The sequence below is a fragment of the Camelina sativa genome, chromosome 20 (genome assembly GCF_030686135.1).
Source record: "Camelina sativa cultivar CO46 ecotype springtype chromosome 20, ASM3068613v1".
Classification (NCBI taxonomy): Eukaryota; Viridiplantae; Streptophyta; class Magnoliopsida; order Brassicales; family Brassicaceae; genus Camelina; species Camelina sativa.
The window spans coordinates 18,481,741-18,509,710 of record NC_141899.1 but is presented as its reverse complement, the minus strand read 5'-3'; the positions used below and the strand labels follow the sequence as shown (position 1 = coordinate 18,509,710).

At 37.1% G+C, this 27,970-nt stretch overlaps 1 protein-coding gene and 1 pseudogene across 1 annotated transcript; both read left to right on the top strand.

The window, feature by feature from the left end:
• Nucleotides 1-1,027: 1,027 nt before the first annotated feature.
• On the top strand, nt 1,028-27,922 carry LOC104772616 (uncharacterized). Its single transcript, XM_010497207.2, has 3 exons — nt 1,028-1,323; nt 24,952-25,449; nt 27,420-27,922. The coding sequence occupies exons 1-3, from the start codon at nt 1,041-1,043 to the stop codon at nt 27,920-27,922; spliced, it is 1,284 nt and encodes a 427-aa protein (XP_010495509.2). The 5' UTR covers nt 1,028-1,040.
• On the top strand, nt 3,804-4,861 carry LOC147919136 (uncharacterized; annotated as a pseudogene).
• Nucleotides 27,923-27,970: the final 48 nt, after the last annotated feature.

The following is a 27,970-nucleotide window of genomic DNA, read 5'->3' as shown; positions in this document are numbered from 1 at the left end:
AAACAAATGCACTTGAAGATCTAACCAAACCACAACAGAAGCCCTTGTGTGTTTTCTATATATCTACTCAATCTAAGGCCTGAGAAAGATGAATTAAATACAAACTACAGTGTCTTACAAAAGATATCTCTGGTCTTTCATTCATCTGTAGAAGAATGTGTTTGGTTGGGCAATCTCCGGCCACTTACAAAGCTACTGAACAAACGCAGAGCTCGTGAGGCTGCGCATAAGGCACCATATGAGCCGCTCCTCTCACTGTTGCAAAAGTCAGTAGCTTTCCATACTCGATGGCCCAGCCTCCAACCTAGTATTATCAAAAGGAGTCATCATTACTTGTTTTGTTGCTGTTGTTGTTGTGCGTGATGCCGTCTACTTGGTCAACAATATTAATTAAAGACCAAATCTTGGTCAACACACTCATCTTTATGATCACAAAGCTGGTGGTTATTTCCACCTCATGAATCTTGATCTTGAGGATGAAGAGGAATCGGTTGATGATGCACTATTTATTCATTCCATGTTTTTTTAATATTTTTTCTTTCTTTAATTCTATTTATCTCCTTGAAATGTATCATCAGCAAAACAAATTTCCATCGTCAAATCACTTATACAACAAATTTTTTATTTTCATAATTTTTGTCACTCACGATGACATATCATCAACAAAATTCTACTCTCTTTTTTTTCCCAAGAGCATCTTATCATTGATGGTTTCTCATCATTGGTATCTCAAATTAAATAGTAAAAAGTAACAATGAGAAAAGTTGAATTCACTACTTCACTTGCTATCCTTTATCTTTCATCACAGCAACTACAAAAAAAATAAAAAATATATACAAACGTACTTATAACAAATAAAACCGTTCCAAATTATATATTCATTAACAAAAACACAGTTTTATACAAAGGAGTGCGTTAGTGAATAAATGTAATAAATAAAGTACATCCATTTAAAGTTTAGCAGCACTACTAAAACAACCCAAACTCCGAAATATATATACTAGTAATTAGGATTAAAGAACTGAGACATAACTTAAAAGATGACGATAATGAATCCCAAAACCTTAGTTATGAATCTCCTCCTCCTACTCTTGCTGCAAATTTCCTACTTCTCCACCATTGTCTTATCTCTGAGGGCGTATCATAAGAAATATAAAGAGGAGTATACGGTAAGACCAAACACTGTCACACATGTCGTCATCTCCAACGAACTGTATGATCTGAAGAAAGGAAACGCTGGCTTCGTATGCTCTCATGGTCCCAAGATTTGGCGGCAGAGCAAGCCAGGAGAACGGTACGCTATGATTCGGTTCAAGAACGACGGTAAACAAAGGTACATGGTCACAAATTGCCATGTCCGGTCGAACCGCGGGTTTGTGAATTTTCATATCTTTTTGCAACCGGACTACTCCGCTAATTGTTACCCTAGTTATATTTGTAAGTACACAATCAGGAAAGATGGAGTTCATTACAAGCCTACGAATAAGTTATATCGATGGAGCCAGTTTCCACGCCGACGCATTTCTAAGGCTTAACTGAGAAAAACATTGTGGAGAACTAACTTTGTAATGTCGATCACAAAGTGATTTCTATATACAAGAAACATATGTATCATCGCCACTATATAAATCTAAATATATATTGATTTAAGTAATGATAGGCTACATCAATATTAATGCACATACATATTTCATTTCATCAACGCAAATTAGTAAGATGATCTCGAGGATTTATTATCATAGGAGTAAGTGAGTAACACTATTTGAGCAAACTAAAGAATAAAAGTACAAGGAGAAATATAATTTAATAATTTAAGTTGAAATCAAGATAAAAAGATTTTAAAAAATAAAAAATATTGTAGTAAATATATAGATTTTCTATGAAAATAAAGCAAATTACCATACGAATAAAAAATTAAAGAACTACGACAGAAAAAAAAATTAACTTTTGGAAAGAAATTAGAAAATTGATCAACAATGGGAACACATAATTTATAGAGTACTAATATTTAACCCGTGGTATATATATATATAAACCTTTTACGGTTTTTAGCTTAATATATAACTTTAATTTTTAGTATTTTTTAGATTTAACCTAAAGTGACATAATTTCTATTTTATATGATTACCTAAATTATAAATATTGGTTTTTGTTAGTGTAGAAGAAAAAATGGGTTTCACTTTCTTAATTATTAATTATAGTATTTTGAATTCAAAATTTAATTTAAATTTGAAATAGATTTTATAAAATATTAGATTGTTTCTTTATTTTTAGAAAAATGATGAGGACATAAATAGTAAACTTCCGGAAGAACCCGTTCTACCATTTTCCGAAGAACCCGTTCTACAATTTCTTGAAGAACCCGTTCTACAATTTTTTGAAGAACCCGTTCTACCATTTCCTGAAGAACCCGTTCTGCCAACAATGATACACAAACCTATAACAAGGCTGAGAGCAAGAACCTTAAGAGAATAATTCAACAAGTCCATTGCAAGTTTGATTACTCTTATTGAACTAGAAGATTCCAAAGAGAAGACTCCACAAGCATCATTTTTGCCAGTTCTACAAGGAATTAAAGAACCCGTTCTTTTCATCATTTCTGAAGCAATCAATGAATGGCTGGAGCATGCATGAGAGCTATTATCAAGGTAAATGTTTGAATTCAAATAACAAATGGTCGTTCTTTTCTTGTTTGCAGGAATCGACCGTTGGGTCTTTATGAGTCTTTTATTTATTTAAGTCCTAAAATCGAGTCTGTTGTTTTTGCAAGTTTAGTCCTTTTATTTGTAATAAATTTCGACCCTAGAAGGTCCCCCGCTGTTGGATCATTATATAAGGTCCCTTCTCACCATTGTAACCTTTCAAGTTTTTATGAAATAAAATGAGAGTTTTCTTAGGTTTACTTTTGAGATAGAAGCAACCACCCTTTTCTCCTTCTTCTTGTGTGTGAATCCTTGAAGACTGAGATTTGACTTATCATAGATCCTTTCACAGATCTGTGTGGCGTCCTTCAATCCACCCATCTATCTCTTCATCTTCCACTGCTACTGAATAGACAGAACAGTGTTTTCAACCATTTGTCTATTTACCATCTCTTCACTGCGTTCCATCTTTCATCCACCGAATAGGCAGAACAGTGTTATCAACCATTTGCCTATTTCCATCTATCCACGTGGGTTCCCTCTTCTGGGTTCCTATATCATCTGGTATCAGAGCTAAGCGCTCCAAATCAGGTTTTATCTATCCCTTTTGTTTCAGTTTGTTTCCATTTGTTTGCTTCAGTTTGTGTCTGCTTTCAGTTCATTTTGTTTCAGTTTGTTTTTCACTTTTTAGATATGCTATTTTCGTGTGTCTTTGCTCTATTTTGACTGTTCATCTTCTAAAAAGAAAACTCTAAAAAATTTTTCGTTCAGATCTGTTTATTTGATTGCCCAAAACCTCCCAAATCCTTGATCTGTCAGTTTTTGGACCTTTCGACTTCCTGTGCACTTGATCTCTTTTTCTTACTTTTACAGAAACGTTTTGAACCATGGGAGAACAAGGAGGAGAGGTGAACATGGCTGAGATGCTTACATCTATTCAAGCCCAACTCCAAACGCTTGGTGATCGCATGACACGAATTGAACAACCCCCACCTGCACCAAGAACACCAGTTCGCAACTAACCAAAGAGCTGCACCTGAGGCATCAAAAGTAACCAAACCAGAACAAGGTAAGCCAACTAACCAAAGAACTCGTGATATTACTTGTTTTAAATGTCAGGGAAAAGGACACTATGCAAGGGAGTGCCCAAACCAGCGAGTAATGATCCTAAAAGCCAATGGAGAGTATGAATCACAAGATGAGGAAGAAGAACATGTTGAATCTGAGGAGGATATTGTGGATTATCCAGAGATGGGAGAGCTTCTAGTCATAAGGAGGGCTCTTAGCACTCTTTTTTGATCCTGAAACAATTCAAAGAGAAAATATCTTCCACTCTTGCTGCTCCATAAACACCAAGGTATGTAGCTTAATCATTGATGTTGGTTCATGTACTAATGTAGCCAGCAAGTATTTGGTTGATAAGCTAGGTCTCCAAAAGACAAAGCATCCCCATCCATATCGACTTAAGTGGCTCAATGATGAGGCTGAACTAAGGATCTCCGAACAAGTCACCATACCATTCACCATAGGAAAATATTCAGATCAAGTTGTGTGTGATGTGGTTCCTATGCAAGCTGGACATCTTCTTCTAGGACGGCCATGGCAATTTGATAAGGAGACTTTACACAATGGCCAAACAAACTACTATACCTTCTCACACAACAACAAGAAGCATACTCTAGCTCCACTCACCCCTCAAGAAGTGCATGAAATGCAACAAACAATGTCAAAGGGAGCTAAGTCAAACAAAACCAATCTTTACATGACACCTTCTACTGTTTTGAAATCAATTAATTCACAGGACAAGGTGCTACTAATGATCTTTAAGGAAGGTTTGTTTTCAGGTCAAGAGGAGAAAGATTTACCACCAGAAGTGCTTGAATTACTAGGAAGGTTTAAAGAGGTCTTTCCTGAGGAGATACCACCTGGACTACCGCCTATAAGATGAATCGAACATCAAATTGATCTAGTTCCGGGAGCACCATTGCCTAACAGATCAGCCTACCGCGTAAACCCTGAAGAAGCAAAGGAGCTGGAAAATCAAGTTCGTGATCTAATGTCAAAGGGCTACATTCGTGAAAGCCTACGCCCTTGTGCTGTACCGGTTCTTCTAGTGCCTAAGAAAGATGGAACTTGGAGATTGTGTGGAGACTGCAGAGAAATCAACAACATCACTGTCAAATATAGACATCCTATTCCAAGGCTTGATGACATGCTAGATGAGCTTAATGGAGCTACTATCTTTTCTAAAATTGATCTAAGGAGTGGTTATCATCAAGTCATAATGGAAGAAGGTGATGAATGGAAAACGGCTTTCAAGACAAAACAAGGATTATATGAGTGGTTAGTCATGCCATTTGGACTCACCAATGCTCCAAGCACCTTCATGAGGTTAATGAACCAGGTCCTAAGGGAATACATCTGTAAGTTTGTGGTTGTTTATTTTGATGATATCTTGATTTATAGCACAAGTCTTGCAGATCACGTAAAGCATCTTGAAATGGTGATAAAAGCGCTTAAGGCTGAACATCTCTATGCTAATCTTAAGAAATGCACGTTTTGCACTGATCAAGTTGTGTTTCTAGGATTTGTTGTGAGTTCTATACAAGACTGGCCAACTCCAACAACCATTGGACATGTTAGGAGCTTCCATGGGCTGGCTAGCTTCTATAGGAGATTTGTGAAGGATTTCAGTACCATTGCTGCACCCTTGACCTCAGTGATTAAAAAGAATGTGGAATTCAAATGGGGTAAAGCACAAGAGGATGCATTCAAACTGCTCAAAGACAGCCTAACAAATGCACCTGTTTTGGTACTTCCTAACTTTGATAAAATGTTTGAAATTGAATGTGATGCTTCTAGTACAGGAATAGGTGCTGTTCTAACTCAAGGAGGAAAACCAGTAGCATACTTCAGTGAGAAACTCAGTGAAGCTGCACTTAATTATCCAACATATGATAAAGAACTCTACGCTTTGGTAAGATCTCTAGAAACTTGGCAACATTATTTGTTATCCAAAGAGTTTGTTATTCATATAGATCATGAGACACTCAAGCACCTAAGAGGACAAACTACACTTAAGAAAAGACATGCAAGGTGGCTTGAATTTGTGGAGAACATTGTAGCTGATGCTTTATCAAGGAAGACATGCAAAGAGAACATTGTAGCTGATGCTTTATCAAGGAGACATGCTTTGATCACTACAATGGAGGCTAAAGTCATGGGATTTAATCATATCTAATACGATCTCCCTAGGATGAAACTCTGATGGGGCTGATGACAGGTGATAGGCGATGTGATTTGGTGATGGTGATGATCGAGTGACTTGTGATTGAGTATGATAGATGTTTAGGGATGAAAAACAATGGTTCGATGGTGAGGATTGTGAAGAGGATCAAATGGATTCGAAAAGACAGAGTGAAGAGTTTCTTAATCACAAAGTGTTTAGAAACTCGGAATCATGAACGCATTCACGAGTTCGGATTGAGAGAAAAAGTTCAACAATACTTGTTACATAAGACTTCTTCGCTACCCAACAAGGAGGCGTCGCTATTGGGTTTTATAATCAACCCTAGGCTCGACACTCCAAACAACAGGAAGTTCAAAATAAAACAACAAGACGTTTTAAGGAAATAAGAAAAACAGCAAAACGTCTAGGTGACTTGTAGTAGTACAGAAGTCACTTGTATTAGTGCAGAAGCCAGATGACTTGTACATTATTCCCCATTGGTAATGACTTCTAGATAACTCGACGTAGTAATCTATTTGCCTCATTAAAAACCATACTAAGAAAACCCATTGGGACAAAACTCAGCTATGGGAAAAAGAGTACAAACTTCACACCTTAGTTATCTAGTTATCATTACCGGGTGAAGTCTTCAAGGTGGATATGTTGAAGACTTGGATCCTCGGTAGATTGAGTAACCCTTCAGCTATGAGTGAATGAGCTTCCTTGGCCATCTCCTTAGCTCTTGAACGAGTGATCCTTCCCACGATCTCTTGTTTCTCTGCAGCTTCTGACTCCTTGCTAGCCACGATCATATCATCCTCCCCCTCTTCAAAAGGATTTGTCCTCAAATCGGGATCTGCATAATAAGGAAGCAAGTCAGAAACATTGAATGTGGAAGATATGTTATACTTACCTTGAAGATCAATCTGGTAGGCATTGTCGTTGATCTTCTTGACGACTTCAAATGGACCATCCGCTCGTGGTAGAAGCTTGCTTTTCCTCTCTTCTGGGAACCTATCCTTGCGTAGATGAATCCACACCAAGTCTCCTTCTTCGAAAACGAGCTCTTTTCTGCCCTTGTTCGCATGTTTCTCGTACTGCTTTGTTCTTTTCTCTATGTTCTCCTTAGCTTTAGCATGTATCCTACTGACCTGTTCAGCCTTTTCTTTGCCATCAAAGCTACACTTCACACTTAAAGGTAAAGGAATCAAGTCTAGAGGTGACTGTGGATTAAAACCATAAACAATTTCAAAAGGAGAGAACAGAGTAGCAGAATGCTTAGCGTGATTATATGCGAACTCAACGTGTGATAGACATTCTTCCCATGACTTGAGATTGCTTTTCACTAAGGTCCTGAGGAGTGTAGATAGCGTCCTGTTCACCACTTCGGTTTGTCCATCTGTTTGTGGATGACATGTGGTTGAGAATGATAGCTTGGTTCCGAGTTTAGCCCATAACGTTCTCCAGAAGTGTCCTAGAAACTTTGTATCCCGGTCTGAAACGATTACTTGAGGTATTCCATGCAGACGTACTACTTCCCTGAAAAACAAGTTAGCTACAATAACAGCATCGTCCGTCTTGTGACTAGCAATGAAGTGAGCCATCTTACTAAACCTGTCAACCACAACAAAAATCGAATCTCTACCATTTCTTGTTCGAGGTATGCCAAGAACAAAATCCATTGAAATATGAGTTCAAGGTTGAGAAGGGATAGGGAGAGGAGTGTACAAGCCATGGGGCTGTACTTTACCCTTTGCCATTTTGCTTATATGGCACCTAGAACAGACTTTCTCAACGTCTTTCTTCATTTGAGGCCAATAGAAGTGTTCTTGCAGTCCAAGTAGAGTCTTTGACACTCCGAAATGTCCAGCTAGTCCACCTCCGTGAGCTTCTCTAATCAACAGTTCCCTTATGGATCCTCTTGGTATACACAATCGATCCTTATAAAATAGATATCCATCCTGCCTATAGTAGTTTTCAAAAGCAAACTTATGGCATTTGCCATAGCTCTCAGCAAAATCGATGTCAGTCTCATAAAGTTCTACTATTCTATCAAAACCTTCAAGCTTAGAAGATAAGGTAGAAACGAGAGTGTACCTCCTGGATAATGCATCTGCAACTACATTATCCTTACCTTTCTTGTACTTAACCGTGTAGGGAAAAGTCTCTATGAACTCCATCCATCTAGCATGTCTCTTGTTGAGCTTCTGTTGTCCTTTGAGATGCTTCAAGGACTCATGATCAGTATGAATATCGAACTCCTTTGGTCACAGGTAATGCTGCCACGTTTGAAGAGCCCAAACCAAGGCGTACAGCTCCTTGTCATATGTAGGATAGTTTAGCGTCGATCCTCCTAGCTTCTCACTGAAGTAAGCTACTGGTTTTCTATCCTGCATCAAAACAGCACTTATACCCACTCCGGAGGCATCACATTCAATCTCAAAAGTTTTCATAAAATTAAGAAGTAAGAGAATAGGGGCAGTGATAAGCTTCTCTTTTAAGGTTGAAAACGCCTTCTCTTGTGCTTCCTCCCATCTGAATCCTACATCCTTCTTGATAACTTCTGTAAGTGGCGCTGCAATAGTACTGAAGTCTTGGATCGCTTGTAGAATCCTGCTAGTCCATGAAAGCTCCTGAGTTCTGCCACGTTTTTGGGTGTTGGCCACTCCTTAATAGCCTTGACCTTCTCATCGTCCACTCTAACTCCTTCTGCACTGACAACAAAGCCTAGAAAGACAACCTCACTAGTACAGAATGAACATTTAGAAAAATTAGCAAAGAGGGATTGAGAACGAAGAACATTTAGAACTTGGCGGATGTGTTCTAAGTGTTCTTCTAGACCTTTGCTGTAGATGAGGATGTCATCGAAGTACACAACCACAAAGATGCTAATGAAAGGTCTGGGAGCATGATTCATTAAAGGCATGAAGGTGCTAGGAGCATTGGTGAGACCAAACGGCATGACTAGCCATTCTTAAAGCCCTTTCTTGGTCTTGAAAGCTGTTTTCCATTCATCTCCTTCCTTCATTCTGATCTGATGATACCCACTCTTCAAATCGATCTTTGAGAAGACTGTTGACCCACATAACTCGTCGAGCATATCATCTAATCTCGGAATCGGATGTCTGTACTTCACTGTGATATTGTTAATAGCTCTGCAGTCAACACACATCCTCCATGAACCATCTTTCTTTGGTACGAGTAAGACTAGTACTGCGCATGGACTGAGACTCTCTCTGATGTGTCCCCTGTTCATCAACTCTTCTACTTGCTTCTGAAGCTCTTTAGTCTCTACAGGACTGGTTCTGTAAGCTGGTCTGTTCGGTAGAGCTGAACTTGGTACCGAATCGATCTGATGCTCTATCCCACGTATTGGAGGCAAGCGTGGAGTTATCTCTTCTGGAAATACATCCATGTACTCCTCTATAATCTCTATCATCTCGCGCGGAAGCTCTTCTGCTGACTTAGTACTAGCGAGTGTCTCTTTGTAGACGAACATGAATGTGGTCATCTCTGGGTCAAATAGCTTATTGAACTCACTGTGATTGATGTACAAGCTGTGAGACACTTTCTGTGTATCCTTGCGGTTCATGTGAAGCTGATACTTGTAAATCTCTCTGGGTGTAAGTGGTAGAAGAGTGACCTTGCGTCCTTTGAACTCAAATGACTGCTTGTTGGTGTAGCCATCATGAAACACTCTTTTGTCGAACTACCATGGTCTTCCCAAAAGAATATGACTTGACTTCATCGGAATCACATCACAAAGCAGCTCATCTTCGTACTTCCCAATTGTGAGTTTCACTACCACTTGCTGCGAAACTGTTAAAGCTCCCTTGTTATTCAACCACTGTAGCTGATAAGGTCTTGGATGTGAATTGGTCTTGAGATTAAGCTTATGTACCATCTCTTCACTAGCTGCATTAGTATAGCTTCCACCATCAACGATCAAGGTGCAGACCTTGTCTTAAACCATACACCGTGTGTGAAAGAGGTTCTCACGCTGTCCTCTATCATCTGGATGAATCTGAACACTTAAAGCTCTGCGTGCTACCAACATCTCTCCCATGACTGCTGGTTCACCTTCTTCACCGAAATCTGACTCTGGTTCACTCTCTGAACTGTCTACAGGCACAATCTCTCCTCCTTCTTGAAGAAGAAACATCTTCTTGTTAGGACAGTCTCTGGAATAATGCCCCATTCCTTGGCATTTGAAACACCTGATATGACTTGTAGAAGTGCTACTCTTGGGCTTGAAATCGATCTTAACTTCCTCTTTGACTGTGGCTGTCGCGGGTTTGCTGTCCTTGGTGAAGGCGGGTTTGCTGAACTCTCTTGGCTTGGGAATGTTAGGCGTAAACGTTGACCTCACTCCCTTTCTCTTGATCTGTGATTCAATTAGTTCTGCCTTATGTACCATTTCTTGCACATCTTCATAGTTCTGCAGCTCTATCTTGTCTTGAATCTCTCTGTTCAAACCTCCAAGAAACCTAGACATGACCATGTCTTCACTTTCTCTCAGATCAACCCTGATCATAAGCGTTTCCAGCTCATGATAGTAGTCTCTTACAGACTTAGTGCCTTGAGTGAGACGCCTCAGCTTGTTAAGAATCTCTCTCTGGTAGTGTGTAGGCACAAACTTCTTTCTCATCTGCGTGACTAACTGTTCCCATGTAGTGATAGCAGGCTCTCTCTGTCGATGTCTAGTGAGTCCCAACTGCTCCCACCACAACAATGCATAGCCATTAAATTCAGATATGGCCATCTTCACCTTGTTCAACTCATAGGTACCTTGAACTTGAAAGTTCGACTCCATCTTTCTTTCCCAGTCTAGATAAGTCTCTGGATCATTGGTACCATGGAATGAAGGATATTGAATCTTGAGATGATTCAGCTGCTGCCTCAAAGGATCATAATCCCTGCCGTGATCTTTGTTTCTGTCTCTCCTCATTGTCTCTTGGCTATGATCTGAAGCTTCGTCTTCTTCTGAATAATCTCTATCTGTATCAAAGTATATTCGATGCCCAGCTACTTGTTCAGCTTGTCGTGGGCGTGTAGGATCTCTACTAGTTCTGCGATGCTCTCTTTCTGTGCTTTGAGTGTTTCTTCTCTGATTGAAACAAGTCTCTCTTCCCCCAGTAGGTGACTTAGCTGTTCTGATCCGTGTATGTTTGGAAGAAGCTCCCATGTGTGCCTTTCCTTTAGCTAAGCGGAGAGCCTCATTAGGACTAGGCGGTTTTGAAGAACTCTGATCTGAAGCGCTAGTTGCTTGAGCTATATCTTTGATCTGCTTCTCAAACTTGTTACTGAGCTGCTCCATCTGTTGCTGGAACTGAGTAGACATTGTGTTGTTTGCTTCTGTTATTTGCTTAGCCATGGTTTGGTTCAAAGCTTCCATAGCTTCTGGAGAAAGCTCCATTGTACCTGCAAATTAAGAAGAAAACTCGAAGTAAAACGTTCCTTGAGTGAAGGAAACAAAATAAACTCTAAGACTCGGAATCTAAACAAGAAAAACACGACTGCAGACCTAATGTCGAACAACACTACAAGAAAATCGATCAACACCAAACCCTATATCGAACAAACTTCGACGGAAATAGTCCCTAATGCAGTCAAATTTTGAAAACAACACAGAAACTAATCCCTAAACTCACAGAACTCGATCTAAACACCAATGAACAAAAAAAAAACAAACCTTAAAACTAAACAAACGAAATAAATCAAAATCCACAAACGAGATTAGGGTTTAGAATCGCTCAGCCTTTGGCACAGAGTTGGCTCTGATACCACATAATACGATCTCCCTAGGATGAAACTCTAATGGAGGCTGATGATAGGTGATAGGCGATGTGATTTGGTGATGGTGATGATCGAGTGGCTTGCGATTGAGTATGATAGATGTTTAGGGATGAAAAACAATGGTTCGATGGTGAGGATTGTGAAGAGGATCAAATGGATTCGAAAAGACAGAGTGAAGAGTTTCTTAATCACAAAGTGTTTAGAAACATGGTATCATGAACGCATTTACGAGTTCGGATTGACAGAAAAAGTTCAACAATACTTGTTACATAAAACTTCTTCGCTACCCAACAAGGAGGCGTCGCTATTGGGTTTTATAATCAACCCTAGGCTCAACACTCCAAACAACAGGAAGTTCAAAATAAAACAACAAGATGTTTTAAGGAAATAAAAAAACAGCAAAACGTCTAGGTGACTTGTAGTAGTACAGAAGTCACTTGTATTAGTGCAGAAGTCAGATGACTTGTACATTATTTCCCATTGATAATGACTTCTAGATAACTCGACGTAGTGATCCATTTGCCTCATTAAAAACCATACTGAGAAAACCCATTGGGACAAAACTCAGCTATGGGAAAAAGAGTACAAACTTCACACCTAAGTTATCTAGTTATCATTACCGGGTGAAGTCTTCAAGGTGGATATGTTGAAGACTTGGATCCTCGGTAGATTGAGTGACCCTTCAGCTATGAGTGAATGAGCTTCCTTGGCCATCTCCTTAGCTCTTGAACGAGTGATCCTTCCCACGATCTCCGGTTTCTCTGCAGCTTCTGACTCCTTGCTAGCCACGATCATATCAATATCAAAGGTCTATATGAGGAGGATGCAGATTTCAAAGAAGCCTTTAAGGAAACAAACAAAGCCGCTTATGGGTCATACTACCAACATGATGGATTTCTCTTTAAGGACAAAAGACTGTGCATTCCTCAAGGATCCATGAGAGAGCTGCTAATAGGAGAAGCACATGGAGGAGGACTTATGGGACATTTTGGGCGTGATCAAACTCTAAGTGTTCTTATGGAACATTTCTTTTGGCCGCATTTGAAAAGAGATGTGGAAAGTTTCTGTGCAAAGGGCATCACTTGCTTGAAAGTAAAATCCAGGTCACATCCTTATGGTTTATATATGCGTTTGCCTATTCCTAACCTACCCTGGATAGATATTTCTATGGATTTTATTTTAGGACTGCCTAAGATTCCAAAGACAAGACTCCACAAGCATCATTTTTGCCAGTTCTACAAGGAATTAAAGAACCCGTTCTTTTCATCATTTCTGAAGCAATCAATGAAGGGCTGGAGCATGCATGAGAGTTATTATCAAGGTAAGTGTTTGAATTCAAATTATAAATGGTCGTTATTTTCTTGTTTGCAGGAATCGACCGTTGGGTCTTTATGAGTCTTTTATTTATTTAAGTCCTAAAATCGAGTCCGTTGTTTTTGCAAGTTTAGTCCTTTTATTTGTAATAAATTTCGACCCTAGAAGGTCCCCCGCTGCTGGATCATTATATAAGGTCCCTTCTCAGCATTGTAACCTTTCAAGTTTTTATGAAATAAAATGAGAGTTTTCTTAGGTTTACTTCTGAGATAGAAGCAACCACCATTTTCTCCTTCTTCTTGTGTTTTAATCCTTGAAGACTGAGATTTGACTTATTATAGATCCTTTCACAGATCTGTGTGGCGTCCTTCAATCCACCCATCTATCTTTTCATCTTCCACTGCTACCGAATATACAGAACAGTGTTTTCAACCATTTGTCTATTCACCATCTCTTCACTGCGTTCCATCTTTCGTCCACCGAATAGGAAGAACAGTGTTATCAACCATTTGCCTATTTCCATCTATCCATGTGGGTTCCCTTTTCTGGGTTCCTATATCAAAAAATTGGAGATATTTTAATTTTGATAGAAAAATTATTATAGATACTAGTGTCACCATCATGATCTGGATGTAATTCATATTTTTTCTCGATGCACAAAAAAACCATGTATATTTTAACTCTCAAAAATCCTAAACCCCTAACAATTGTCTAAACTTGGTTAAAACTCATAAGTGTAACCTAAGTTCTAAGTTCTAACCGTCTTTTACGTATTTTTGTAATGAAATAATATTACAAAGCCTATTTCTTTTATTGCACTCCAACAAAAGTACATCTTCAACAATCGTCTTCCAATTAGTGAACTTTTACACAAAAATGGCGTCTTTTCGCTCTGATGGCGATTTTCTGGGCGATTCTCTTCTTCAAATTCGCCCTCCTCCTTCTCCGATCTAGAGTCTCTTTCCGACAAACAAATCTATAAAGTGGAATTGTTTCGGCGGTTTTAATCTGCTACAGTTAACTGTTAACTGTTTTATTTTCCCGTTTTTCTCATTTGATAACTGCTCGGGAAAACCGCCATGGCAACAACCTTATAAATAACGCTTGTGCGGGAAGAGATTCCTCCAATCAAATCTCCTCTCACCCATCTCTTTCTTCTACCGACAAACAATCATGAGTGATTACATCCGTAAAAACCTACAAAATCTTGATTTGGGAATCAATGATGCACCAATCCCCCTTCCACCAGAATTGTGTGGTCACGCAGTCAATGCGAATCGTTTCTCTTTGATTGTCTCCATTCTCAATCCAAAGAAACAGAATCTGCGGGCTATTACGAGTCAAATGCCTAAAATTTAGGGTTTCTCCGACTCTTGCCGTGGTCGTATCCTGGGAAATGGTAAGGTTCTATTCATCTTCAAAACAGAGGAAACTCTGAATCTGGTGCTTCGCCGCAGACCATGGGCTTTCAATGACTGGATGGTAATGGTTCACCGCTGGTACCCCAACATTTCAGACGAAGAAATGAAGTTCATTCCCTTCTCGATACAGGTGCGTGATATACCGGTACAGTACCTCACATCCGCTATGGTTAATTACATTGGAATGAGAATAGGTCCTGTAGTGGATGTCGATTTCAATGAGAATGAAAATTTGGTAGAGTTTGCTAGGATCTGTGTTAATTGGAATGTAGACTTGCCACTAAGATTCCAGAGGAATTTCCAATTCGCTGGAGGAGAGAACACAGTGCTAAAGTTTCGTTATGAGCATCTGAAGAACTTCTGCTCAAAATGTGGTATGCTCAACCACGATGCTAAGGAATGTCCTCTCAACCATTATGATCCACCAAATGATGATCCATCACATGACGATGGACCAAGTGACAATGATCCCGATGACCATGATCACCATCATCACTACAATGCTAACATGTTCGAATCTCCAACCAACACTCTTTAGACCATTGCTCCAGACGGTTACATTCCTGGACTTCAAAAGATGAGTCAGTCTAAGGAGTTCTTGATCTCAAAATCTGATGCTTCCGCTTCCCCAAGTGTTTTTGAAGACACAGCCTTGACTGCAGAAAGACTTCGATACTTACTAATGAAGTTTAATAAGGGAAAGGACATTGCATCAAATGGTGAAACCTCGAACCTAATGGCTAAAGATATAGCGAATGGCAATGGGAATAAGAGGAAGAAGGCTGACCTGGAACTCTACTACCAACAATGTGAAGCACAAGAAGATTTGACGGTCCTGAGTCAGATCAAGAAAAGAGGAAGGGTGGAATCTGAGGGATCTTGCAGCGGTCTGATGACGTATGGAGCCGCAGGGGGGCGGGGGCGGTTCTCCCAATGCCACCATGAGAGTCGTCTCCTGGAACTGTCAGGGCATCTGTTTGCCGCTGACTCAAAGTAGATTAAAACGCTTATGTCGTATTTTAAAACCTCATGTTCTTTTCTTGTGTGAAACTCTGAATGCTTGTTCTAGAGTTTATGACTTTGCTAATGTATAAGGATTTAACAATGTTGTAACTAAACCCCCCCCCCCCGTTGTCGGAGTGGTGGTTTAGCTCTGATGTGGGTAGATAATGTTGCTTTATCCACTTTGTATCAAGATGAACGTATCATTGATACCCACATCAAACATAATAATAATGATTTCTATTTCTTTGGTGTTTATGGTCACCCAGTTCCAAGTCAGAGACATCATTTGTGGAATTTCTTAGAATCTATAGGAACAACTCGAGATGGCCCCTGGATCTTATCTGGTGATTTTAACGAAATAACTAACAACAAGGAGAAGATTGGAGGTCCTCCTCGAGAAGATTGGACCTTCCGGAGATTCAATCACATGTTATCAGTTTGTGATTTAACTGATCTAAAACATAAAGGAGATAGGTTCGCCTGGGTGGGTGAGAGACATCAATATACAGTCAAATGTTGTCTAGATAGAGTTATATTGAACTCCGAGTGGACCTCAGTATATCCCAATGCAGAGGCCGAATTCTTAGAATTTAATGGTTGAGATCATAAACCAATTCTTACAACAATCAGACCACTTCATCGAATGCCAAGAAAACCTTTCCGGTTTGATAAACGACTGACAGAGGTTAAGGATTTTGCTGAAATAGTGGAAAGAGGTTGGAACTCATGTAAAACAAACAATCACTACACAATCTGTGACCAAATAACTAGCTGTCGTCGCTCAATGTCAAAAGGGAAACATAGAGCAAACATAAACTCAGCAAAAAGAATTGAATCTCTGCAAAAAGAGCTAAATTTGGCCATGGAGAGCACAAACAGAGGTCACCGACGTCACATACCACGATTACAAGATGCTTTAACTAAAGCTTACCAAGATGAAGAATTCTACTGGCATATGAAAAGCAGACACCGTTGGTTACACTATGGTGGCCGTAATACAAATTATTTTCATGCCAGCACAAAAACTAGGTACGCCAAAAACTATATCTCACGTCTTCATGATTTACAACACAATGTTTATGAAGGAGATAAAGACATTGGTGATCATGCACAAAAATATTTTCTGAGGTCTACACATCTAGTAGAATTCCGGTTTCCCCAATTGATTTTGGTGACTTCCCCTCAACTGTCACACAAGAGATAAATGATGATCTAACACGAGAGTTCACAAATGAAGAAATATATGATGCCGTATCATATATTGGTGATGACCAAGCTCCTGGACCAGATGGATTGACAGCCAGATTCTTTAAACATTACTGGAACATCATTGGTACTGATGTAATTGCAGAAGTTAAAGATTTCTTCGAGACTTCTTACAAGAAAACAGGAATTAATCATACCAATATGTGCTTAATTCCTAAGATCAGTGAACCCACATATCTTTCGGAGTACATGCCTATTGCTCTCTGCAATGTCCTATACAAAATCATTTCCAAATGTTTAGTAAACAGGCTCAAAACATTTAAACACTATTGTCTCTGATACACAAGCAGCTTTCATTCCAGGGAGACTAGTTACAGATAATATCATGATTGCCCATGAGGTTATGCATTCTCTAAAAACTAGGAAACGGGTCTCACAAAATTACATGGCAATCAAAACTGATGTCACTAAAGCTTATGACAGGGTTGAGTGGAATTTTTTAGAGGTTACCATGCACCTATTTGGCTTCTCAAATAAAATGGATATAATGGATAATGGCTTCAGTACGATCAGTTAGTTATTCAGTTCTCGTAAACGGATCCCCCTATGGCATGATTGTTCCAGAGAGAGGCATACGACAGGGAGACCCTCTATCACAATACTTATTCATTCTCTGAGTTGATATTATGAGTCATCTAATCAAAACAAGAGTAGCTGATGGAGATATCAGAGGTGTACGCATAGGAAATGGAGTACCACCAATTACACATCTACAATTTGCGGATGACTCTCTCTATTTTTGTCAAGCAAATGCACGAAACTGCAGAGCAATCAAGGAAGCTTTCGAATTCTATGAATACTATTCTGGCCAAAAAATAAACACCAGTAAATCTTTAATCACATTCGGATCTCGAGTGCCAGGACAACTTCAAAACATATTGAAATCTATTCTTGAAATACCAAACCATGGTGGTGGAGGCAAGTATTTGGGATTACCAGAACAATTTGACAAAAGAAAGAATGAGATGTTTCAATACATTATTGAAAAAGTTCAGGAAAGAACATTCTCTTGGGGTGGCCGGTATCTTTCACAAGCTGGGAAGGAGATTTTAATTAAATATGTTGCTCTAGCTTTAACTGTTTTCTCAATGTCATGTTTCAAACTACCTATGGGAATTCTTAGTGAGATTGAATCAATATTACAAAAATTCTGGTGGGAGAAAGGAAACCAAGATAGAGGCATCTCATGGATAGCATGGAAGCGTCTGCAACATTCTAAAAAAGAAGGATGTTTAGGCTTTAAAGATTTGACAAAATTCAATGATGCTTTACTTGCAAAAAAAGCATGGCGTTTAATTCAACATCCAAATTCTTTGTTCGCTCGCATTTTTAAAGCAAGATATTACAAAGATGACTGTATTCTTGATGCGAAACAGAGAGCTAACCAATCTTACGGCTGGACCTCAATCCTAGAGGGACTCAAACTAATAAAACTTGGTTACAGATATCAGATTGGAGATGGTGAGTCTGTCCGTGTAAACCTTGACAATGTTACTATTACGAACCCACCAAAGCCAATTCATAGTACATCCATCGACAACAATGCCTGTCTGGGTGACCTCATTGTATCACGTGGAACATACTGTTTCTGGGGCACAGATAAAATAATTGATCATTTTACAGAGGAAGATCATGAACACATCAATCAGCTGTATCTACCCCGTAATGATCCTCCAGACAAAATTGTTTGGCACTTCACAAAGACGGGTGAGTATACAGTGAGATCGGGTTACTGGTTAGAAATGCACAATCCTACTGAACCAAATATACTACCTCCAAGGCCTCATGGATCAATAACATTGAAACAAAAGATTTGGCGTCTTAATATTATGCCTAAACTGAAACACTTCCTATGGAGAGCCATCTCGAAAGCTTTACCATCATTAACAAGGTTAACAACCAGAGGAATGAATTTAGATCCAATATGCCCAAGGTGCTTTCAAAGTGATGAAACAATAGAACACATATTATTTATGTGCCCCTATGCTGCTTCTATCTGGCAACAAACCATTATACAGGCTGATTTTTTTATACTTCTCTAACTTAGACACTGAAACTCTATTGGAATCTATTTTTGATTTTCATGAGAACAGTAACACACCATCTAACCTCAAGTTCCTTCCCTTTTGGATCTTATGGAATCTTTGGAAAACACGAAATAAGTTCATTTTTGAAGGTTCAAAGGAAAATCCAAATACGATTGTAATGCGAGCACGTTCAGATATGCGAGAATGGTGTAATCAGGTACATAAATCATCTGACAAACACATACAAAATGGAACACAAAGAAGAAGGAAATCATGGACAAGACCACCCTCCAGCTTTATTAAATGTAATTATGATGCAGCTTTTGATCCCATAACACATCAAACAAAATGTGGATGGATTTTACGAGATCATCATGGAGTTACTTATGGATGGGGATCTACCATTATTGGTTACACATCATCTCCTTTATAGGCAGAAGCAAAAGCTCTATTCGTTGCACTCCAACAAACATGGATTCAGGGATTCAAGTCAGTTATCTTTGAAGGAGACAATGATACGCTCACAAAAATGCTGAACAATAAATTATTTGATCAATCAAATAGAAAGCATCACTTTCGACATCATGTATTGGGCCTCACAGATACAAATTTGTCAATTTACTTACTCATCTAGAGATTGCAATTCAGTTGCTCATGTTTTAGCTAAACATGGTTGTACGTTTAATAATTTTTATTTTGAGCGAGTTACATCTCCAACATCTCCAACTTGGCTTTCAAGTTATTTGTATAATAACTTTCAAAATTCATTAATATAATTCATTTTTGCTGAAAAAAAAGTACATCTTCAACAAATTAAATGATCAAAAGGTGTGTTCTCCCATCTTCTTACAGCCTTTCAGTATATACATTAAAAATATTTTACTTATGTTTTGTTTATATTTTACATATGTTTTGCTTAATTATATGTAACTAATATGTTTTCAGTTTTACTATCTCGTGATTAGGCATCCATTTAAAATATATATACCTTGTACATACGCCCCTTTGTTAATATTCAATACATTCACTCCCCTTTGTATTTTTGATGAATAATTATTGAAATCTCCTTCGGTATTTCAACTTATAAGGTTGGTGTTGCTGTTCGAAAAATTCAACCCGGTGATGTTGATGTTTTGGCTCTCTCCATCGGAACCCGCGCCTTGGTTATCCGGTTGCCCGACAACATACTCGAAGGATGTCTTCAAGACTTCCTTTCTGACGACACCAACCGCTTTGTTGGTCTCCATGAAGTGCCACCCATTGTGCTAGCCAATTATTAGGTTCTGATGATGCAGCTTGGAGTTCACCTCGTTCATCTCTATCCGGTTCTGGCAGCTATAATTATAAGTATTTTTAGTTAGAGAACAATTATATTCATTTTTACTTTAATACACAAATTTCTATTTTAAATTTAATATAATAATTATTAAAATAATCTAAATCTAAATTATTAGCCACCAAAACTTTTGTCAAACATTCATCATTATGAATATTATTATTCCCAAATTTCAAAAACATTACACAACTTATGCAAAAAAAATGTTTTACATGCAAATAATCCGTTAAATTTTCTTTTTATTAGCATCCACATACAATTTTACTCTATGTTTTAACACTAAAAATATCTTCTTACACACAAATTATTTAATTGTTAGATTATGCCCTTTATCACTTATAAATGTCTCTATGAAAAAATTAAACATATTTAATGTCCATATACTTTTACTTTGACATAGTTCCTATAACCACTAAAATTATTTTGTGACATACTTTCTTTAACCACTAAAATATTTTGAATGAAATTGGGGGAAAATATCTACATGATTACAATGAGTTTATGAGCAACCCAATAAAAACAAAATTAAAAGAAAGTTAATTTACCAGAATAAAAATAAAAAATTAAATTTAAAATAAAATAAAAGCATGATAGTATATAAGTATTAGATTAGATAATCCAGATATACAAAATAGAAACTAAAATAAATAATCTTAAACTACTATAACATAATAAAATTAAAATATTGCAAAAATAATAATAAAAAACTATTGATCTTAAATATTCTTAATAAAAAAAGTAAATTCAAAAGACAATATAAAATTTTATTTTAAATAATATCTTGTAGTGTGTTTTTAGAGCTTGATTCTCTCTTGTTTTATGCATATTCATTGTCATTTAGGTTGTTTAGGTTGTATTTTTCATCAAGTTGTTGACCTTAGGTATTGGAATGGATATGTGCAAGAAAGTGAAGGATTTAGAGAGCTTTGGAGCACAAAGAGGATGAAGAAGGTGGATCAAGTTTTGGAGTCACAAAAGAATCAAGAAAATTGGTGAAGGAGTAAAAAGAGAAGGACGAGAAGACACATTAAGCATTTGCATCGACATAAGCTTGCTGATGTGGATTGTCCAGAAGACATCAATTTATCCTCAAATACATTTGTAACATCCACGAACCGATAGACGATTTTGGAGGTGGGTGTCGATTGACACCAAGGGGAATGTCGATCGGCACTAACAATATCTTGTTCGATCGGTTTGTTTTAAACAGACAAATTAGAGCGGTTTAGTTTAAGTGGACTCCCAAACCGGGTATATAAGTGAGAAGTCAACTTAAGGGTTTCAGGAAAGCCACTTTTTGTCGTTCAAGAGAGAAAACAAAGAGAAAGGAGAAAAGAGAGTGTTCTTGAGATATTTTGGAGATTTTTGGCTTGTTTTGTAAGATCTGTTCCTGTGGAATGGAGATTGGGTATTAGGAATGAAGGGGGAGCTTTCTAAAGGGTTGGACTCGTCGAAAAACTTCTTGAAAAAGAGGTGAGTGCATGACGATAACTGATCTAAGCCTGAAATTACCTTTGTTTTGCTTGTTTTATGTTGTTTGTGGTATTTTCTTGCTTGCTATGGTTGCTACATGGTTCCTACGGCTTCCTGTGGCTGTTGGTTGAGATTTGGACGGTTTGGAGATGGAGAGAAGCGGTGTTTTAACTCTCGGCTTTGAGCAGATCGCGTCTGCGGAGTCGGCATCGATTGATCCCATGTGGGTGTCAGTTGACACTAAGGGGTTGACAGCACGGGGACTTGGCGAGTGTCGGTACTAGGGTTTCCTGGTCGAGGAGGGGTGTCGGTCGATACCAAGGAGCAGCTGATACTTGCTTCCCTGTTTTTTTTTGTGTATAGCTCAGTAGATGAGAGGATTACCTCACAGAGTGTTTATGACAATACTCATGCATCTCAATTTGTGTTTGTGGTGCAGGTATAGATAAAGGTGATCGTGGAATCAAGGCGATGATGCGGAGGATGTTCTAGAGGCTTGGTTGTTTGTTCTATGCTGTTGTTAAGTTGCTAGAATAGAATGTAGTGGTCAAGAACGGTTGTTTAGGTTGCTGATTCATTGTTCTATGATTTGGTTTATGTTATTGGTTTTGTTGGTTATATGCTATTGAATTATTCATTTGGTTATTTAATTCATTGGTTTAATGTTTGGTTTCCGCGATTTGGTCTAAATGTGGTTAGGTGGTTAGTGAGTATGAGATCACTAGATTATTATTATTATTATTATTATTTTTATTATTATTATTATTATTATTATTATTATTATATTTAAAAAAACGGGTTGGTCATTTCAACAACGGGTATTTGCATCGACATAAGCTCTTTAATATGGATTGTCCAGGAGATGCCAATTTATCCGTAAATACATCGAGCATTTGCATCGACTTTGCTATCCTGATGTGAGATGCTTTCTTCCATGTTACTTTGGGTCAACCCGATTTGTTTCTAACTTTCTATATAAGTACACTAAACCTATTCTAGAGACATCTATCTTTTGTTTATGCAACTTTTAGAGTTCTTAAGCTTCTCTTAAGGTTTTTATCTAAGCTTGTTTGATCTTTGTTTACTTTTAAGTTCTTAATAGCAATATTTCTCTTTTAATCTCTATTCTACAATCTCTAACTATGATTTCACAAAGATCAAACCTCTACCTTTGTGTGATCATAACCATGAGTGATTAGATCTTTTAGAACTTTGGGCTTAGTAGATTAGGGAGATAGATGAATGATCTTTGATGTTTAAGTTTTTATTTGTATGCTTCCTTTTTTGTTTAGTTATTATAATCCTAAATAGCCATGATCAAGCTTGAATCTAGATATTAGGAATTTCATGCCTGAAAGATGTTTAATGAAATTCCGAATCAAACTTCTCAAAAGCTTTACATTCCTAGCCAATGAAAACTGATCATTAGGGTATTTTAATGGTATTTAGACTTGATTAAAATGCATGCTCATCTTGTGATTGCCTTAGAAAATTGTTGATGATTGATTGATTTGCATAGAGTTTTTATCATGGGAGTGAATTGATTTACTTAAGAGTTCTAAGCCTAAGGATTGTTACTAATTGTTTGCTTGAACATATTTGATTGATTAGCTATCTCCTGAGTCCATAACCTTGCCAAGGTTCGTTTGTTAGTATTAATTTAGAACCGTTTTTAAATTGTGTTAGCTTTGCTTTTGAATTTGACATATATCTTGATAATATTAATGGCTAACTTTGAAACAAAGATTTATATAATAACATTTGTCATGATCACGTTAATGACATATTTGACAAGTTTCAACATCTCAAATCTTGAACTTGACATATGTCATGAACTTTAATAACTAACTTTGTAATCAAAATTTAACAATTTACACAATAAAATTGATAGTTTTCCTTTTCTAAATTTTTTTGACACGTGTCGCGATCATGGTAATGACTAACTTTGAAACCAAGTGTTATGTATATCTTATTATATAAATACAAAAACAAATTAGGTTAATAATTAGAATTTAGATTTGTGACACACCGGTTTCAGACACATGCGGAAAGGTTTAAAAGAATTGATTTGGTCACTTATGTCACCAAAGTGCACTTATTTTTTCAGTCAACGGTCCTGAGAGAACTCCAGAATTAAGCTTGCTTGAGCTGCAGTAGTATCAGGATAGGTGACCTTCCGGGAAGTGTCTGTTGGAACTGTGCGAGTGAGGACAAAACACAAAAAAGATCATGTGGTGATTTGCAGGTGGTAACAAGTCTTTAAAACCTTCGGGACATAGCAAACCGGTCATCGGATATGGATGGGCTCACGAGCCTACTGGGAGGACATGAGGCCCATTAAGATAGGTGGGCTCATGAACTGGAAGTGTACGTGGGCCCACTGAGATGTGGCGGTTGGGGCGTTACAAAATTTAATATTTTTTTGAATAGAACAATAATTATAGTTCCTTGGCATTGGCTCATTTGACTTAATCTTCTATAGTTGTTGAATATATATATATATATATATATATGTTGACATGTTGTTAGTTATGTATAAACTTACTTTTTATCATAGGATTAGATCTTCTATATTTTTAAATTTTTTAGTAAAATTAGAATTGACACATGTCATGATTTTGTTAATGAGTAACTTTGAAACCAAACTTTATATAATAAAATATTTTAGGAATGCTATGTTAAATGTAAAGATTATATAAAAATAAACCGATATTAATTTAGGTAAATAGGAATCAATTTAACAAAGATATTTTAGAAATTGATTTTTTTTTCGATTTTATAGCCATATTTTAGTTAGATTTTGTGAAATTTCTAGAGATTAATCTTATAATTTATTATAACTAAAAGTGTATATTGCCAAATATATTCAAAAATGTTAATATAGATTTTGGAATGACCATGCACATAATTTTTGGAGTCCAATTAAAAAAAAAGTAATACTCTTTTTTTTTTTCTTGTAGTTTTACTTTTATGGAAAAAATAGGAAAAACTTATGTTATAAATAATAATCATGTTAATGTAACTCTAAATATAGACGCAAAAAAAAAATAACTCAAAATAAAAACGTAAAAAGATTGTAATATAGTTGGCGCAAACCCATACGTAAATGTTTCATGCCATTGGAACAATTAATCAAGTGTTAAAAACAGTTTTCCGACTAAAAATGGTTAAATTTTACAAATTACCGATTCAGTTACTTTAACTTTCTTATGGACTATCAAACCGAAATGTCCACTGAAAAAGAAAAATAACAACAAATACTTATATGGCCTGTGCAACAGATTTCAGTTTCAAAACGTTTTTAAAAACTAAATATGAAGAACAATCCAAATCCCATTTAACATTTCACCCCCAAAAAAAAAAAAATACAAGCGGAGTCCCAAAAATCGAAAGGTAGCGAAAAGAATGACTTTCAACATTCATAAATTCCTAGCAAACCTAGCCTGGTTTCTTCTATTGCACGTCACTGTGGTCTCCTACGCGGATAGGGGACATTTCGTCACAACGGAGCTGAAGATAGTTAATGGAATGCATGGCTTGAAACGGCCAGAGATCGTTTACCACTGTCAAGCTATTAACAGTGGTCTTGATTATGGATGGCGACGAGCCAAAAGGCCATCATTTGGCTCCTCCCAAAACGTACTCTTGGAAGGCGGACAAAAACTGGAGGAGGAGATTCATCGCTGTCAATTTCGGTCAGTGCTAGGTACAGCAAATGTCGATATCCGTATGACCGCCATTGATTCTGAGATGTGTAATTCTCAAAAGGCATGTGCGGTTCATGTGGTTACACCGGAAGGGATATTGTTCGATGGTAAAGAATGGGATTTTGAGGAGAGGTATCCAAGGCTTATACCGCGGAAATATATCGAAGCTAAGTGGAAACCCTGGCCACGACGCAGCCGTGGTGGGGGATCTGGAAAACAACGTCGCTCAGGGGGTTCAGAATGATTAATTAGTGCCAATATATAATAAGGCTAAAACGTCAAACGAATGTGGATTATTGGGGTTTCATGATGAACATTATACAGTGGAGTTATTTTTATGTTTAAGGAATTTTGTTAATATTTTCTTTACTGTACAATGTTTCGAAATATTTGAATCCCTTTTCTGTTACACTTTACATTTTAGTTTGTAACTTTGTATAATTGCAAAAATATTAAAAAATTATGTTTAGTTTTAAAAAATTTCATCTTTCTGTTTTTCTGTTAATAAATTAATTATTCAGTTAAAGCTTGATCCTTCACATAAACAAGTAACACTTTTATAATTGATGCAACAAGATATTTACTTAATTTTAAAACCAGGATTCCATATTATGTTAGAATCTTTTAAAAAATATGAGTTTAGGTATTATTCTGTAGCTAGATTATTTATATGTTTATAAAATTTTATGAAGCTTTCACTATTTTATCTCTAAAATTTCGTCATAATGCAGTATTTACAAATAATGAAACATATTAATGATTTGTTTTAAATAAACAGTTTACTAAATAAATTATAGATATCAATCAATATTAGTCTTTAATTTAGTTGCTTAAAATAAATTTAAATAATAAAATTGAAATATATTTATCAAAAGGAGAAACTAATCATTCAAGAAAATTAAATTACATAAAAAGAAATAAACAGTTTGCTGTCTCAAAGGATCAGAATCATTTGACCCAAATGAAGTGTTACATCTTAATTATCAAAATGTCACTTTCTGTGGAGATTCATCAATCCATTACGACATATGGAGATAGCTTCTAAAAATTATCCACCTCCTGGACACTTGGATACTCAAGGACATTTAGAAGATATATTCAAGTTCGCAGAAGTGTGTATTGGTAAAATGCCACTATTTTGGCCGATCGATGTTTTAGCAAAAGACGCAATCAAGGATTCTACTTTTACTGTCTCTTGGATTTTCTGGATCTATGTTACATAAACTTGTGAACTTTTAAAATTATCTAATGGATAGATTGGCCGACAAAAAAAAAGTTAATAATAATAATATTGCATCTGTCTGAAAGAGACTACATTATTACAACATGTCAACGTAAACACAACCTCCAGACGTTTTAATATCGATTATGTGAAAGATTTAAGACATCTAGCTATATCGTTCATATATAGTTTGGATAAAGAATGATTAAACCTCAAACCATTTTTCCTAATACATATTTAACGGCGCTAAACGTAAACTTTGGATACAAGTTTTTAAATAAACCGATATTTTTATTAGGTAATGTCATTTTCAATGTTTAAGAAGGTTTTTGGATTATATATCTCCTAATAACTATTTCAGTACTTAACGTTGGATGGTATAATGGAAAACTAATACTGAGTACCAAACACAAGCTAAATGTACATCATGGGGAAATACTGTTAGAAGTTACAACAATAATGTTGTTGTCTTTTTAAAAATGTTTGCTGTAACAAATCAATTGGTATCACTAATTACTACATTGTTGGAGATAACTTAGGTACCTTATTATTATCATCCGACTATATACACTGATTTTTGAAATTGGTTATCTCGTTAGTAGCTACAAAACTAATTTCCTTTGATAACTTTTTTCGTTTTCTTTTGTATAATATATAAAACCATAAAGAATTTTAAGTGTCATCAAAAGAAACCAATACAAGAAAGAAAAAAGGAAGAAGAAGAAGAAGAAGAGAAAAAACTTAGAGTTGCTAATAAAGCCCTAATTTAGAGTTGGAGAAAGTTATTAGAACAAAAGAAGAAGAAGAACAAGAAGAAGAACAAGAAGAACAAGAACAAGAACAAGAACAAGAAGAAAAAAACTTTCTGTAACCAAAAAATGGAGAAAAAAATGAGAGGAGCAAATAGTGTTGCCATTAAAGCCCTAATATGGTGCCTTGTATTGCAAGGTATCATATTCCAAGGGAATTCGATTGTGGGAGACGTGGGTTTCACGTTAGTGATGAAGAACGAAATGTATGGTTTGGAACGTCCATCGGTTCTCTACCGGTGCAAGTCGTCTGGCAAATCCCTTCGGTGGCACATATCGACTCCCCACGCGGAATTTGCATGGGATTTCGAAGTCCCGCCATTTGGAACCGGCGTGGTGATCCACCGTTGCGAATTCCGGTCGAGCCAAGGGACAGCGGAAATTGAGATCAAGACGTTGTCGATGACATCGATGTTGTGCGGAGGGCATACGTGTTCATACGTCATTAGGCCGGATGGTGTATACTTTGTTGGCTTTGAGACCTATTACCCGCACAATATTTTGTTAAGATTTCTCGAGTTGGTGAGGCCGGTTGACAAGCTTGTCGAGCCATGGAAGGCGTGGTCCCCGACGCAGCTAAAAGCTTTACGGGAACGCAACATCACCAGATCACTAGGCAACGCCCCCAGGTCAGAAAATGACAAAGATGTTGAACACGAGAAAGACGACGATTAGGACAGATCATTTCTGTAATGCCGCTTACCAAAAATAGCATAGCTTTCT

Bases quoted from the DNA above. Each gene is read 5' to 3' on its own strand.
- LOC104772616 (XM_010497207.2), top strand. From the start codon at position 1,041: ATGACGATAATGAATCCCAAAACCTTAGTTATGAATCTCCTCCTCCTA. The intron at 1,324-24,951 runs GTAAACAAAGGT...TAGCAAACCTAG, and splicing joins GATTCGGTTCAAGAACGACG to CCTGGTTTCTTCTATTGCAC. The intron at 25,450-27,419 runs GTTCAGAATGAT...CGATTGTGGGAG, and splicing joins AAAACAACGTCGCTCAGGGG to ACGTGGGTTTCACGTTAGTG.